The sequence below is a fragment of the Bipolaris zeicola genome (assembly GCF_000523435.1).
Source record: "Bipolaris zeicola 26-R-13 unplaced genomic scaffold scaffold_10, whole genome shotgun sequence".
In the NCBI taxonomy this organism is placed as follows: Eukaryota; Fungi; Ascomycota; class Dothideomycetes; order Pleosporales; family Pleosporaceae; genus Bipolaris; species Bipolaris zeicola.
Genome location: NW_006912059.1, coordinates 122129 through 138289, shown reverse-complemented (window position 1 = coordinate 138289; position 16161 = coordinate 122129). Strand labels below are relative to the sequence as shown.

The 16161-nt window shown below is 48.3% G+C and overlaps 7 protein-coding genes across 7 annotated transcripts; 4 read left to right on the top strand and 3 right to left on the bottom strand.

The window, feature by feature from the left end:
* Positions 1 to 1699: 1699 nt before the first annotated feature.
* Positions 1700 to 3889, bottom strand: COCCADRAFT_84449 (uncharacterized protein; the record flags this gene model as incomplete). Its single annotated transcript, XM_007709682.1, has 1 exon — positions 1700 to 3889. The coding sequence occupies one exon, from the start codon at positions 3887 to 3889 to the stop codon at positions 1700 to 1702; it is 2190 nt and encodes a 729-aa protein (XP_007707872.1).
* A 2773-nt stretch (positions 3890 to 6662) lies between these two features.
* Positions 6663 to 7211, top strand: COCCADRAFT_84335 (uncharacterized protein; the record flags this gene model as incomplete). The annotated part of the gene is made up of 3 exons (XM_007709681.1): positions 6663 to 6905; positions 7013 to 7066; positions 7140 to 7211. The coding sequence occupies 3 exons, from the start codon at positions 6663 to 6665 to the stop codon at positions 7209 to 7211; spliced, it is 369 nt and encodes a 122-aa protein (XP_007707871.1).
* Positions 7212 to 7434: 223 nt separating this feature from the next.
* COCCADRAFT_1302 (uncharacterized protein) lies at positions 7435 to 7914 on the bottom strand (the record flags this gene model as incomplete). The annotated part of the gene is made up of 2 exons (XM_007709593.1): positions 7435 to 7473; positions 7546 to 7914. The coding sequence occupies 2 exons, from the start codon at positions 7912 to 7914 to the stop codon at positions 7435 to 7437; spliced, it is 408 nt and encodes a 135-aa protein (XP_007707783.1).
* Positions 7915 to 9347: 1433 nt separating this feature from the next.
* COCCADRAFT_32958 (uncharacterized protein) lies at positions 9348 to 9857 on the top strand (the record flags this gene model as incomplete). The annotated part of the gene is made up of 3 exons (XM_007709641.1): positions 9348 to 9554; positions 9615 to 9641; positions 9696 to 9857. The coding sequence occupies 3 exons, from the start codon at positions 9348 to 9350 to the stop codon at positions 9855 to 9857; spliced, it is 396 nt and encodes a 131-aa protein (XP_007707831.1).
* Positions 9858 to 10484: 627 nt separating this feature from the next.
* Positions 10485 to 11529, top strand: COCCADRAFT_22611 (uncharacterized protein; the record flags this gene model as incomplete). Its single annotated transcript, XM_007709619.1, has 3 exons — positions 10485 to 10782; positions 10841 to 10999; positions 11174 to 11529. The coding sequence occupies 3 exons, from the start codon at positions 10485 to 10487 to the stop codon at positions 11527 to 11529; spliced, it is 813 nt and encodes a 270-aa protein (XP_007707809.1).
* Positions 11530 to 11783: 254 nt separating this feature from the next.
* Positions 11784 to 13733, bottom strand: COCCADRAFT_22610 (uncharacterized protein; the record flags this gene model as incomplete). Its single annotated transcript, XM_007709618.1, has 2 exons — positions 11784 to 13224; positions 13507 to 13733. 2 exons carry the CDS (start codon positions 13731 to 13733, stop codon positions 11784 to 11786), a joined length of 1668 nt encoding a protein of 555 aa, XP_007707808.1.
* Positions 13734 to 14150: 417 nt separating this feature from the next.
* COCCADRAFT_84367 (uncharacterized protein) lies at positions 14151 to 15954 on the top strand (the record flags this gene model as incomplete). Its single annotated transcript, XM_007709680.1, has 3 exons — positions 14151 to 14203; positions 14285 to 14586; positions 14645 to 15954. 3 exons carry the CDS (start codon positions 14151 to 14153, stop codon positions 15952 to 15954), a joined length of 1665 nt encoding a protein of 554 aa, XP_007707870.1.
* Positions 15955 to 16161: the final 207 nt, after the last annotated feature.

The window sequence follows — 16161 nt, the reverse complement described above, 5'->3', positions numbered from 1 at the left end:
TCTGGAGCGTGTATCGCAGTTCTTCCCTGCACTCTAGTGAGGAGCTTTGCGTCATCCCTTGAGCCATCTAAGTCGCGAATGGAAACATGAACCACAAGCACAACCGCTACTCACGACATTTTTAGAATCGAGATGAACCATCCTTCTAACATAGCTGGAACGTCAACCGAAGTCGATATGACGCACTTTACACAGAATGCTCTATGCTATCTATCGTTGTCGATGCTGGCTTCACCGGCAATATGGCAACATCTGAGCTAACTGCCGACAAACTTTTTAAAAATATAAAGAGCTGGACTGGAGACAGTGCTATACTAAAGTTAATTCTAAGTGCAATAGAGTTATATGATTCACAACTACGTGCCGTGACGTATGGTGAGACGGGAAATTTTTTCTTTCGGAGGCCTGTCCGGGTTACTTTGAGGTTTCTTCTAGCAGCCTATGTCAGACTACATGAATCAAAGACTTTAGCTGACTCAAAGCAACAAGTCACTGTAGCAGCAACAAGGATGCACTACTTTAGCAAGAAAAAGCAGTAGCTATACACTACTGATAAATGAATACCGTGGATAGTTCATAGCGATGGAGAATACACACTATGATATCAACACACAACCCCGTACCTACACGTACGATAAAAGGTTGTCAGCAATGAAGTCGGATATTACTATAACTATCACCAGTAAAGCCGAATCTCTGATCTTATGTAATCGAGTCAGCAATACTTCAAGGGCGCGTGGTCTTTGAGAACTATCTTTAAGGCAAAACATAAGCGTGTTTATCACTAATTGATATAATATCTATGACGTAAAGATAAACCTTCACGGAGAAGTAGCCCTCATTTAGAATTAAAAACTCTAAATACTTGTCAGCCGGAGAACAGCCGATACAAGCACAGTGGAGAGACTAGTTTTTCGGCCATATGTGCACTGCGTATATAAAGGCCGCTGCTGCCTCCTCCCCATCTTCTAGAAATAGGGAAGGGAACATAGTCAAGACTCTTTTCCTACTTAAAACTGACACATCTACATCACACATCACATATCACAGCCTACAAACTACACGCTTTGCAATACATTTCCCAGCATGAAGCTCTACAAAAGCCTCCTTCCCGTTCTCTTCACCTTGCTAGCCACTGCAGCTGCAGTATGTTTAGAAGAACTTGTTTTCCCGAGCTGTATTCGACGAAGCTAATGGCGTAAAACCTTTGCTAGCAATGTGCAAATTGTAACAATGAATTTGACTGCACGACATTTGCGAGAAATAATTGTAATGGAGGGGCTGGGTGTCACGCTGGTTGCTGTGTATGCGGGTACGGCGGGCTCCATCGAAGAAAGAGGCTGGGGATGGTTGCTGTAGTCAGATCACAGGTGCTGTTAGGGGTAAATACTCTCAGTGAAGCTCTATAAGAAATGGCTCTACGGTTGTTTGCAAGTTCTAATCTGGTGCTAGGTAGAAGCATCAACTACAATTGCGTGTTCGATAGCTAGAGTGTTTCTTACCAAAGTACGAAGTCGTTCCTGACGCTCTTTCACATCAAACATTATATCAAGCCACTTCATATATCCCAACTCAGTCAACACAACAACTATTAACAATTAAATAAGTAAAAATATACATGACCAATAGTAAGAAAACATCCAGCTCAGCAAAATCAATATGTACCTCTCAAACAGCCTACATAGCCAAGATGGCTCAATTATATGATTCGAAAATTTGCAGCCTTTTCACCAAACTCTGCGCCATCAGTGACGCCCCGCTTCATACGAGCCGGTACAACAGTAGGTCCAATATGAACGCAACGAAGTGACATAACCGGCTCGGTGTTAGTTGCCATCCCAGTTACCTCACTGGCGTTGGAATCATTGGTCCTCCGCAACGTCATCGGCACGGCCGAGCCTCTGACTCGGCAAACCAGGTCCCCTGGCCGCGTGACGCGCGAGCCCATGCCTACGAGACCCGATGCCGTACGGTACACGATACGGCACATTGATGGCCACGTCATGCACTCGAGGAATCCGCCCGCGGTGGCTCCTTCTGCGCGTCGTCGCAGCTCAATTTGCGCCTCGGCCGGCAGGCTGTCGAAGAGTGAGCGAACAGGCAGATAGCTCTTGTCGTCATCATTAACATCACCGGCTTCAGACAATGCGCCGCGAAGCAGCTCGTGATACTCGAGAATGTAGGCGGCAAACGATCGACGGTGTTCTTCTATTGTCTGACTCGACCCTATATCGCTGTTTGGATCATCCTCTTCCCGCATGCCGAGCGAGAGGGCCATTGAGAGTGAGTCCAACACGGCCAGCGCGTCGCAACCAGGGCTTGTGAATGTGTTGTTTGGCTGTTCAATAGGGTAGATCAGCTCCCACACGTGATCGAGCCAGAAAGGGTTTTGCTTTGTCCGTTCTCGTGCCAAGTGTGTGATTGGGAAGTCTGTCGTTTCCATGCGGCGCGAAACAGTTGAGATCTCGTCGATCACCCAACCTCGTACCAGAAGGTGTGGGAGCAATGTCCCATTCTCACAATCAAGTCCACCCTCGAAACAGATCTCGTCATCCTCAGTGGCGGTCGCAGCTATCGGGTAGTCGATCGGTGTGGTACGGTTAATGCTATGCCAGTCAGGCACCCAGCTGGGCATCCTAGCTTCGTGCTGCGGGTCCCAATCCGATTCCTCCAGGGAAGGGCCATTCTCGTGGTCGACAAAGCTGACCACGTGCAGATTCTTCGTCTTTTGGATGAAGTTGACGGCTAGCCTCGTATATATGACCCCACGCGTACGCGTGTAGTCAGGTTGAATTACAGGCTCGCCGCCAAGGATGGCCATAGGGTGACCAAGTAGACTGAAGATACGGTCACGTGGGTCACTTACGCCCAATATGCGCGTCCAGTGCATAGCAGTCAGAAAGTCACACTTGGGCGTGTCATCTTCCTTAGTAGCCCAGACCATCACGATGTGATGGGCGACCCACGACGATAGACTGAGATGTGTCACGAGCGAGGCACCGCTGTAATCCAAGAACTCGACGAAGCGGCCCGTTAGTCCCCAGTCGATAGTGTCGACATCTAGGGCCCAGTTTCCGTCCTCGACAGTAGTTGCATGGCCAGGAGAGTTCTCCTTATCAGCTTTGGCACCGTCGTCGGCGGGCTTCAGGGCCGTGATCAAGAGAGCCTGGCGGGCGAGGCCAAGCTCCTGCACAATCCACGCTCGGTGGAAGTATTCAATCTCGAAGAAAAATCTGACAGCCTCCCACTTGTATGCCTGCTCCTCAAATCGGCGCCGGTCGTCTTCGGATAAGTGAGCGACGTCCGCCGAGGGGTCAGCTAGGTAGTCGTGCTGAAGAAGGATGCGCGCGTCGCAGAGACCAGCCTCTGGGTCTTTCATGAAATCGTGTATGAAGCGGATGGCGTCCTGGATTAGGAAGCGGCCAACCTCGCTCGTTTCCCAGCCGAGCCACGAAAGGACACGGCTCGCGCCGGCATAGATAAACGACATGAGTTTGACTTGGGAGAGACGTTCTTCCAAGTCCTCCTGGTTTATACACACTGCGTCGACCCATAACCGCCGTACTGGTTGTCTTTGCGCTGGTGCCTTGCCCACATCTAGCACTTCGCTGCTCCCAGCAACCGGTCGGTGTCGGTAGGCTGTCAGCGCCCCATGCAGGTTCTCTGTCACAGACAGCGTCGCTCCATCGATGGTGATGTCGCGCCGCTTTTTTGGGTCACCCCAAACGTATGATATGGCCTCGTACGGCTCAGTGTCCATCGCCTGCGGCACCAGCCGCCCGGCTATGGGGTCCGAGAATTCGCCGGCATCAAGCTCAAAGACGCGGATGAACTTAGGGGCGAGAGGGTGATAGAAGTCGGGGAAGGGATTACGGCTTATATCCTTCATGCTGATCGGTAGTGGAGATCTTAGTATAAAGCAATATGTCTACTAAGACGGAGCTACCATACGACGGTGTCGGGCAAAAGTGGGGTGACGGCTTACACAGTCCGTGCACTGCAGGGATGCCCATAGTCGTGCCGCGCTCTGATTCGCTACGTACAGAATCCAAGTGCTCGGACCCGCACCTACAAAGTAAGTTCTGCAACTAACTGGGGATTTGCATGACCTAGGGGGACATATTAGGTAATTACTTTACATTCAGAGTATAGCTTATGCATCTTGGCATGCTGATTTCAGCCTATCTGTCTATCTTGCATGACGCAGTACTGTACACTATATCGTGACAATGAACTCACATAGCGTAATCCATCTATCCAGCTATGTGTAGATTCTGAGAGCAGATACCTACCAAAACTCTTGCATAATCAGAATAGAATGTATTTGGGTAGATTTGGATGTCGAAGAAGCACACGATTTTGATACCTTCAATTTGTTTCTAAAATTACCATATATCTTCTCTTTGACAAGTCTGCCTCTCGCAAGGTTAAATTACAATTCCGTAGCTACTATAACTGCCTAGTTACAAATGCAGTAGCCTTGAGCAACGAGCTTTGAAAAGGAAATGAATTGGGTTTTCGAGTTCGAGGAAAAGTATATAAGCGAGCCTATTGGCTGAGTAAGAGACGCAAAGTGCGGGCTGTTGGGGAGCGAAAATAGCCGGATAAATCCACTCCAACTATCAGCCCAAGTCACAGCAAAGGTTACTATAGATAGCGCAATCAAATACACAAAAGTGCTAGAGATTTACCTACTATAACAATGTTTGTTTACTGAGTTTTTGTAGTTAAGTAGTGCGTGGTGTTGGCGATATGGAGTTGTGGTCGGACCACCTTTTATCCGGCTATCTCAGTTACACAAGAGGCGGGGGTCGTTTCTGCGGACGTGTCGCAAGATTGAACATTTTCACCGCAACCTAAGAATGGCTTCCCAAGATCCTCAACCAGATTCAGAATCATATTGGCGACGAACCCCAACTTTGGCATTGAAACAAGCTCTATGCTTCTACTGCTGAGACACAACGTCCAATCTCAAGCGATGCAACGCTTGCCAAAGAGTCTCATACTGCTGAGCAAAATGTCAAAAGCAAGACTGGAACAGAAATCACAAGCAAATCTGCAAGGTGCTTGTTGCTTGAAACAAGCAAAAAGGATATGTGCCTTTAGCTGGCAGGCATTGGAATGAGTACTATTGTGAGCAGGTATGTCGTTCGGCTCACTTGGCAAGACGAATGAATAGATTCTGAGACATTTATAGGAGCTAGAAGCTCTCAAAACTCGGTACTCTGGACCCTTGTGAAGTTGGAACATCAGTTGGGAATGTATGAGAACTGACTGCCAACAAACTATGACCATTTTGTTCGTCATTAAGCTAACACCTATAGTTAGCTACGAACCATATTGCTATCACTGTTATAGAAGAGAGTCTCAACTTGAAGATGGTGCGAAGTTGAATACATGCCGATACTGCCATCTTACCTCATTCTGCACCTCTTGCCAACAAACACATCCATCCGCGGAGTGTACGACCTTGCAAGATGTTGCAGCTGATGTGAAGATTTCGGTAGCTCTCTACTGACGAACTGGAAACAGCTCGACCGTTGCTTTCTCCAAGTTTCCCTGAAAGCAACATTGTCTTCTCTCTTCTGCAACGGACTGGTATGACTAGTACATGAGACTCTCAGACAAGGGTAGCCTCAGCTCTAAAATGAATCGAGATTTGAGATACCAGACAAACGACCCCAGAGAACGAGCATTCGTCGAGCATATGAGAATCGGTACCAATGAGACAACTATCCAACTCACCTTAATTGCTGCTTTGGAAGCGACGATACCCGATAACGGCACTCGGCGTTCGATCAACCTTCACATTATAGGTGCAGCTAAAAAAGAGTTTGACGCCCTTTTTGCATTTAAGAAGCTATTGCATCTTCTTCCATCGCTGAAAGCACTCCAATTACCATTCGTGGGCTTGAATGTAGTAAACCAGACGCCACCCAGACTTCGGTGCTGCGCCATGTATACCAAGGCGGGACGTTCAATTTCCATTACCACCTGGAGAGGTCCATACCAGGAATACGTCACTACCAAACTCTACAGGAATCCAGATCTAGCAGCAGCATTCCAATCTGGATTTTCGGTAGACGAACAAATGAGCTGCATCCCAACCATCGGGTATCTTGCACATGCTCCGCATCCAATACTCTTTACTGCGGCTAGATAATTTGAAATTGAGGGAGAAATGTGATGCTGGAAGGTTCTAGGGGCGGAATTTGTGAAGGAAGCTGAAGTAAACAAGTGGAAGGGCATGTCTCCTTCGCTCGGAGTGTGTCCGCATAAGCCGAACGAGGTCACCTATAAAAATCATTGGTGGTATATTGTGAAACAAAGGTGATTTTTTGGAATTATAAAAGATTATTGCAAGCTACAATTTGGAAGTTGGACTCATGGGATTGATCTTCGTCAACATCTGTTTTGATTGCGTGCCGTGTGAAAGTAGTCGTATCGGCTCTCCGCTCGCTTGGCCGCTGCCGCATTTGCTATGCATGCAAGTGAACACGCATCTCCCAACCACCCCACTCCGCTCCATGCATACGCATGCATAAGATATCACACAAGGCCACGACTTTCCTCTCTCTACCTGGTACCTCACCTCGCAAATGCGTTCCATCATTCCATCTTTCCGCCTCCTCCTTCTACCTTCGCTCCTAATATCCACAGCCATGGCAACCCAGAGTGCGTCTGACTCATCGCCTGTAACACGTATCGCAACGTTTCGGTTCCGCGACGAAGTAACGCCGGCGCAGAAGGGCGACCGCACTGCAGCTTTTCTGGCGCTTTATGCTGAGTATCCTGAGTTGCTGGTCGAAGGACCGAAGGGAGGCAGGCCGTTGAATACGCCACTCAATTTGACCAATGTGAAGAGGGAGAGTGTCTGGGATACAGGGTTTGTGGTTGTTTTCAAGGTAAGTCAATTTTACTTTGTTTCGTGTGTGGTGTATTGGATTGAAGAGGGAAAGAGTCGGCGAACATGGATGGTTGTGGGAAAATAGAGAAGACTGATGAGTTGTAGGACGAGGCTGCGAGGCAAAAGTTTGATCTCGATCCTGGGCATGATAAGTTGAAGGTAAGTCTTCTTGACCTACACGGCTTTTCCCTGTTTGTATTTGCATGTTTCATGGAGCTGATCAATAATGTAGGAGGAAACAGATCCGTTGCTAGAGCAGGTATTTGTGTATGATTTTGTTGCACAGCCAAACTTGGGTTGGTGAGGGTTTCATCGTCAGTCGATCATGTTAATATTTAAAGGAATAATTGATTGAATAATGGCAATACAGAAACATGGAGTTTGGACGCGTTATGCCTGACTAAGTTGTGGATGATCCGAATCACTGTATGCAGATGATTCTCCTTGTCATGCCTCTTTCTTCCAGTGCGTAGTGATATTGTGGAAGAAGAGACCCATCCATATTTGGAATCATCTGTACATATTTCCTAAACTTGGTCAGCAGATATGATGACCGTATCTGTGATCTACATACCAAGTCGAACAAAGAGAGTGTAAGTCATATCAGGTCGTGGAATATTCATCACACTGAGACATACAGCTTCTCCCCAGCCATTACCCTGACCGCCATTGACATTCTCATTCGGTGTCAATTCAATTGCTGGACGCCTAGGATTATCGGATCGCGGAGCTGTTGCACGCAACTCCACATGAGCACCAACGTAACCATACACTTGGACTTGGACTGTAGGATCTCCACCAACAATTCCCGCCCTCCATCGCCATCTATGGTTTCGAACGTTGCCTCCGTTGGTCCAAGGAATATCGTCAACATTGCGATAGACGTTCAGGTTAGGGGTGATGTTGATGTAGACTGGTGGAAGCCCAGCCTCGAGGGTGCGTCCGCGGAAAAGGCCGGAAAAGCATGTAAATCCTGATTGACGTGACTCTAGATCCTTGATAGGCATAGGAGACGCATCCTCAATTGGTACACATTGGGCGAGGAGTGCTAGGCTGGAAAGCAAGACCAGAATATGATGAAGAAAATGCATAATGACTTTAACAGCGAGCCGAAACGATGGATAGTGATTCTGCTGAGATTCTTATAGCAAAAATGATAGATCAGGGTTGTTAAGTACTTATATGCTGAACCTGGTAAATTTTTATGGAGCAGTGGACAATAAATGAGGCTGATCATAAGCACTTGGGTGAGCATCGAAGCTGTATCGTGCCTTCTTCGGCACTTATTCGTGTTCAGTTAGTTTCCATAACTCGATCTGATAGACAGAAGCTCTAAAATGCGCATCAATGCATACTGGACGCACTAAAATTATCTGTAGATCATGACTAAAAGTAGTATGGTCATATCTAGAGTGGGTTTTTGTTGCTAAAAGACTTTCAGGAACTTTCTTGGAGTTCAATATAAGTGGCATCATCATTAGTAAAATTGTTATAGTAGTGCTTACGAAGTTCAGTTCTTGTGTAGTTTAGACCCACAATAAACGCCGATTTCCGGGCTTACCTGATGTACACCATAACTGCCTGTTTAGGAGAATTGTAGACGTAATATGCGAGGAAAATAATTTCAAAACATTCGGTCCGACCTTATAGCCAAACTTTACTTATGGTGTGCTGGTGTTCTCTCCAATGATGGTAGCACCGCCCCAGTATTTCTTCTAGAACTATACAAACATCTCTTGGCCTGCTAAAAGGATGTTTCCGACGTAATACCATGGTCCGTGATTAGTAAATAATCTGCCAGATGTGCAATAAGATAGGCAATGACGGTGGTGTTGTGACAAAAGCACCCAATTACGTTTTGCACTATAATGTCTTCCTGCTCAGAATCTAAGACCTCCTCTATTTATTGGGAGTATCATTGCACAAGTGTGTGCAATATTACAAGCTGTGATAGATAATTAAACCGAATAAACTCTTCATATAAACTCATTCAATGTTATACGGGATCGTAGGACTGGTAAGGTTGGGATTACCCAAAAGCGATCTCATTGCAGCATCGGAAACACATCATGACTTAATCTTCACTTTCTTGGCCGGTGAAATCATTATACGAGCGGTTGATTCAGCATGCTGTACTATAATCTTACTGCCGCTTACGCTGTCTGCCGAAATCTATGGACTTTGAGAAACACACCGGGGTTGTTTTGGCCAACAGAGCGTCTGTGACCTCGAGTCCGCCGAAATAGGGTAATGTTTTAGAGGAGCTTTATGAAGGATATCGGCATATATTGACGTCTATTATGTAATTGATCGATCAAAGTCAACCATATAAAGCTGGCTCACGATCCCCAGTCGAAATCTTCATCAACTTACCACCACCACCTCTCTCACTACTAACATCTTTGCTCGCTTCGGCACGCTTCCACAAAACTCAATCACCATGCACTTCGCCACCACCCTTTTCGCAGCTGTCTTAGCCCTCCTGCCGTCCGTGCAGGCCGAGATTCCTTCCGGCAACTGGATGCAGCTTGACTGCTATGTGGGATACGTATACAAGGATGGCCAGCTGCTTGATACGAACCATAATCTCCACTACGACTGGCAACTTACTGCACAAGCCTGTAACAACAATTACGCTTCCTCTGTGGTGTGTATTAGCGTGACCTAACTTGTTTTTGAAGTACGCAACAGTGCTAATGAGATGCAGGCGAAATACAGCATTGGACGCGGCAGAGTAAGATCCTTCTCCATTTTCTTTTCGAAATGAACGTAGCTAACATGTTTAAAGTGCATCGCCTATACTAGTGATGGGTTGAATGGTGCTGATTGGTGGGAGAACTGCAAGAAGCAAGCTCAGAATGGTTGGTATGATGTCGATAGGATCACTGGAGATGTTGTCATCAACGGTTCTCCTTACAAGGCCTATGATGCCGAAGGTCGGGGCTATTAGGGATTTGGTGCAGGTGATGTGAATACAGAGAATCGGGACGAGCTGGTCAGTGTGGCGGTATTAGTATTGATTAGGAGGATTTTTATTCTTCCAGTCTTGTGTCTTTGTGTCTTTGATTTACCTGTCGAGGATTTGCTTTTGCTTGTGAAATGGTGTCATTCTCTGACCTTTCCAAGTTTGCAGCATGTCACCGTTTTTGCTTGCATACCAACATGAATTGTGTTTATGAGAGCGACAGTTTGGCCTCATCAAGACTGCCAGCAGGATGGCTCTTTCCTTCAACCAACTCACCCAAAGGAGTATAGTGTCTTATCACCTACCTGGTATCAGCAGTTGCCTCGAGACTGAACCACCGAACCAACTTCACGTAACACTTCTATTCGAACTTTACTCGTCCAGATTTTGCATAGCAACGATCCCCACCCTGGTTCATCCAGTTCACGAACTTCGGGTGGCGAAATGAATGCTTTCACTGCCAAGGACTCACCTGTTTGCTCTATGCTTATGTAAGACAAACGCATTTGAGCTCTGTTATTTTGATTCCCAAGAGGATAAATATCACTTCTCGGCTACTCAGGCCACTTCTCGTTACCTGTCTTCTGACTTACCTCATACCTATCACTCACAATGTCTGTACCAGACGACACGAACCTCAAAGCCCTACTTCTTCTTTCTAAGGAGAGCCTTCTGGCACGTGCTCGCGAAAGCCTTCCGAGAGGTTTGCCCGATAACGAACTGGCTGAGTTAGTCGCGCAAATGATCAGCCGAGACAAGCCGCGAGGTGATATAGAAGAGATCGCACGCATGATGCTAGATGTCCTTGCAAGGCGTGATGCCCAGAATGATGCCCTTCACGGCCTCGCTACGAAAAATGACACAGCAGTCACAACAGGTGAAAAGGAGATCGAGGCCAATTATACGTCAGGTAAACGAAGGCCTTGCACTGAAGGACAGAACACTTACTAACAGAGAACAAAAAGAAGGTACACAGACGGCTGACAACACTGGCCTCGTCTCGAACGTATCCAAAGAGACGACAAAAGATAAAAGTCCTCTGCCGACGCGAAAGCGACTCGCTAGCGAGCGATCCCCTTCCACCATCGAAGAGACTACAAGTACAAAACGTGCAAAACATGAAGATGGTACGTGATCTAGGCTCGGATATCCCACCATCACAGCTAACAACCTCTTGGTGGCAATAGAAAACACGGCGCCTTCACTTCGCACATGGAACCCCGAACAGATAGCCGGAAAGCCGGTATAAGTCACTGCAGTTTTGTACTGGGATCCCGACGTGAAGCGCTACTTCAAGCTAGCTCTTGATGATGCCAAGAACCCTGTAACCAACCTCATCGCCGAACACTTCGATATTGAATATCTCTCTGAATCAGACCACATCGACACATGGAAAGATATGTTAACGAGTCCACAACGCCACCTCAGCAAGCCAGGGTGCGTCGGCCGGGCTCTCAATGAGGAAGAAGAATTTTTCCTGGATGAGAATGCCATGATCAGTAACATGACAGCGTGTGGAAACTGCATCCATCATAAGCGGATCTGTGCCCGCCTGGTCAATTTCCGGAAATCAATCAAGCTTGTCTTCTTTCCCTTGCCATTCGAATTACGGGGCGTTGATGAACCAGAAGACCCGGGTTACTGGATGCTGTTGTAATCGCTCGACAACCCTGATCCTAGTATCCGATCCACACCACCGCCGTCGTGCATGGGGCCCGTTGAATGCGACGGAGCGGTGATCGATATTCATGTACAATAATGGGGAAAGTGAATGCCATGAGGGGCCATATGTACTAATAGTCAGAATGCTAATACATAATACAAATCTCAATGCCACTTGATAACAATATTTGTATCATGCACACGAGAAAAGCTGTATATTCTTGCCATCTTCTCTATCTTCCCCTAGCTCTAGCTCTGATCACTACTTAGCGCAGCATATGCATTGGTGATCTCTTGTTTAGATTGTTGTCTCTGCTCAGCCTTCCTCTTTTTTCTATCCGCTTCTCTCAACTGGCGCTTCTTCTTCTTGTTCGAAACGTTCTCAGTGGGTACCTCAACGCCAGCAGAGACATAGATCTCTTCAACCAAACCCCGCAACTCGTCGTGGTTTGCTAATACGCGCTTGGTCTGTCCCGGTACTCCAAATCCTTCAGGTATCGACGGAAGAGTACGCATACGTTCATCCAAGCTTAGTAGGGAATCACGTAACCTTTGATCTGCCTTTGGTTTGACTACAAGCCATACTCTCACGATTTGACTGAACATGCGCAGTGAGTATAATGCAGACTGTAGGCGAGCCATCAACTGTACGAAAGACCAGGTATTGTCAAAGTCGCCGTTGATCACCCGAAGTACCAGAGGAATTGCAGGGGCGCTGTTCAACTCAGCGAGTACCAGGCTGAGCGCAAAAAGTGGCCAAAGTAGCATGGGTTGAAGCTTTCTAAAAGTAGCCCAGTCCATCAGGGTGCGAATCTGTCGCTCGAGGTCTGTGATTGGTGTTGGCAGATCTTTTAGAGGATATGTAACAACTTCTTGTACAGTGACGACCTGCGCTTTTCGCCTATATTCGTGGACAACCATTCTTTCCGATGCTAGTAACGAGTAAGCCATTGCGCGGACATCGCAGCCCATATTCCATGCAGATGCTTGGCTTGGGTCTTCCATCAGTAGAGGCATGTAAACAAATGGGCTATCAGAATGTTCCAGAGCTTGGTGCACGAACTCTGACACCCGAACGTCCAGATCAGGCAGACTGGAAAAGGTGCGGTTTGAGTCGGATTTGTATAGCGGGGGAACAACTTCGGCGATATACCTTTTGGTAAAGTCTAGGTATGGTATAGAGCCTTTATCCACGCTCTTGGCATTGCGGACCAGATCATTGGCGGTATCCTGAGGGCCTTGCAGAAGAGCAAAGGCAAACGGTAACAGGCTTTTCAACTGCAGCTTCTTTTGGATCTCATCGGGCCAATATGCTTTGATGCCAGTAGATACGTCAGCATCATGTAGAAATACTATCAGCGTGTCTATGCAATAATCGTAAAGGATGAGATCTGTATCGCTGGTGAAGATGATGGATTTGGCATTCTCTTTAGCATGTAATGCACACCAGTCGTCTGCTTCTCCAGGTACGATGTGCGTCCTCGAGGCAAAGGGTGAATTTTGTAACGCTTCTTGCAACGCTGGAGCAAGGAAGGCATAAGATATCGAACCTAGGTACGTGGGTACTGGGCATGCAGTCGTTGAATAATTTGCACGGAGCTGCTGCACACGCCTATTGTTTTGTTCGGTCCTTGACAGCCTCTCAGTCCGCTTTGATGGAGGCAGCGCTCCGTCGAAGAAGATGGCGACCCTGGCGAAGCGCAATCAGCGATGGAAGTCGTGGGTCAATCATTGGCATAAGTTCCAGCACAAAAGATGTGGAGATCCGTTGCACCCGAGGGTACACCGCTGGCCTGGCGGACATTTGACAATGCAAATGTTGGAATGCCGACCAAACCCCTGTGCGAAGAGCGGTGAATGAGGCGACATTTGTGCACACCTTATTGGTTTTGCAGCGAAGTTCCATGGGGTGGAATGTCGATTTTGGTGTGCACATCGGCAAGGCGACGAAAAGCAACGACGGTTCACTCACACCTTGATGTTGTTGGCTTCCAGAGCAGTTAACCAGCAAAGAGCCTGGGAGACGATGTCTGAATAAGAGGGCATTCGCGAGGCGCTAACCGAAGTTGCGAGAGCCAGTTTGTGAGCATGATAGGCGAGTGCGGGCCCATCGACCACGGCCGAATAGCCGTCGAGCTGGTCGGAGGAAAAGCGCGTGGCGTATGGCTCCAGACGTCTAGCGAGTCCCTGAATGCCCATGTTGTCTGGGGCAACTAGGCGGCTGTGCAGAACCCGGTTTCGACAGGGTGGAGTATCGGGTGATGCAGGTGGGTGTTGAGGGCTCTGCGATCAGACTTTTTTTTTCTGGCCTCAGTCCGGGAGGCAAAGGAGCTTGTCGAGGCACACAAGAGGCGTCCCGACCTTGAATGCAGCTCTAGCGCGTGCGGGCAGCGGCTGTTGGGAATGGACAAGAGAAAATCTGGTGAAGATAGTCGAGCGTGGCGTTGTCTTTCTCTAGGATGAGCTAGCTCCGGCGTCATCCCGCGAGGTGGGGGGAAGCAGGAGCTGCCCCTCTCCCCAGCCTAAAAGTTGCCCGCTGCTGCCACGCCCCAACATTCCTCTCAATTGCTTTGATCTTTCTTTGCATTGTTTCAAGCAAACACTCACACGTCCATCATGAGCATCCGAACTGTCGAATTGAAGCCTTTCCAGGACCAGAAGCCCGGAACGTAAGTTGCAACTCCAAGCTTAGCTCACTCCATAGAGAAAGCTCCGTAGTACATGACAAGCAGCTAACCACGACACTATAGTTCTGGTCTCCGCAAGAAGGTCAAGGTCTTCCAGCAGGAACACTACTCGGAGGCCTTTGTTACCAGTATTCTCCTGTCCATTCCCGAAGGCGTCGAGGGCTCGTTCCTCGTTGTTGGTGGTGATGGCCGTTACTGGAACCCTGAGGTCACTCAGGCCATTGCTAAGATTGGTGCTGCCTATGGCGTCAAGAAGCTCTTGATCGGCCATAATGGAATCATGAGCACACCCGCTGCCAGTCATCTCATCCGAATTCGCAAGGCGACAGGTGGTATCCTGCTGACTGCCAGCCACAACCCCGGTGGTAAGTGACTGCCCCTCCCGTCTCATGTAGTTTCGCTTCAGAACCTAACACCTCTCAGGCCCCGAGGAGGACTTTGGCATCAAGTACAACTTGGCCAACGGTGCTCCCGCTCCCGAGAGCGTCACCAATAAGATCTACGAAACCTCCAAGACACTCACCTCATACAAGATCGCCGACATTCCTGATATCGACCTCAGCACCATCGGCACACAAAAGTATGGAGAGCTCGAGGTTGAGATTGTCCACTCCACTGAGGACTACCTCAAGATGCTCAAGGACATCTTCGACTTCGATCTCATCAAGTCTTTCCTCAAGCAGCACCCTGACTTCAAGGTTCTCTTTGATGGTCTGAGCGGTGTTACTGGCTCTTACGGAGTCGACATCTTCGAGAAGGAGCTCGGTATCCCCAACAGCACACAGAACTGCGTCCCCAAGCCAGACTTTGGTGGTCACCACCCCGATCCTAACCTCGTCTACGCCAAGTCGCTGGTCGATGCCGTTGACAAGAATGGAATTCACTTTGGTGCTGCCAGTGACGGTGACGGTGACCGAAACATGATCTACGGCGCCAAGTCATTTGTCTCCCCTGGTGATAGTCTGGCTATCATTGCCCACCACGCAGAGCTCATTCCATACTTCAAGAAGCAGGGTATCTACGGTCTTGCCCGTAGCATGCCCACATCTGGTGCGATTGACCTTGTCGCTAAGGCCAAGGGCGTCGAGTGCTACGAGGTGCCCACTGGCTGGAAGTTCTTCTGCGGTCTTTTTGATTCCAACAAGATGAATATCTGCGGTGAGGAGAGTTTCGGAACCGGTAGCAACCACATCCGTGAGAAGGACGGTCTGTGGGCTGTTGTCGCTTGGCTGAACATCCTGGCTGGCGTTGGACAGAAGAGTGGTACCACACCCAGCATTGCTTCAGTCCAGAAGGACTTCTGGAAGACTTACGGACGTACCTTCTTCACCCGATACGACTACGAAGGCTGCGAGACCGAGGGTGCCAACAAGGTCACGAGCCACATGAAGGAGCTCATCACCACCAAGAAGGACGAGTTTGTTGGTTCAACCATCGCTGGCCGCAAGGTCACCGAGGCAGACGACTTCTCGTACACAGACCTTGACGGTAGCGTCAGCAAGAACCAGGGTATCTACGTCAAGTTCGATGACGGCAGCCGCATTGTCGTGCGTCTGTCCGGTACAGGAAGCAGCGGCGCCACCATCCGTCTGTACATCGAGAAGCACACTAGCGACGAGTCTACATACGACACGGATGCCCAAGACTTCCTCAAGGACAACGTCAAGCTTGCGACTGATCTCCTGAAGCTCCAGGAGTACATTGGCCGTACCGAGCCCGATGTTAAGACATAAGCGTGTTGCTGGAATAGATGTGTGTGTAGAGTAATGAGCATGATGAGACGAGTAGGCCACGATCGCACGACTTTAGCATGATAGTAAATTGTAAAAGTAAAAACGTAGTGTTTGAATCTTGCCAAGATTGCTGTGACTGATGCTTATTGACGAGGGTGTCGAGGTGCACCGTGTGACCAGTCAAATTTGCATTATTGATACTTCTGA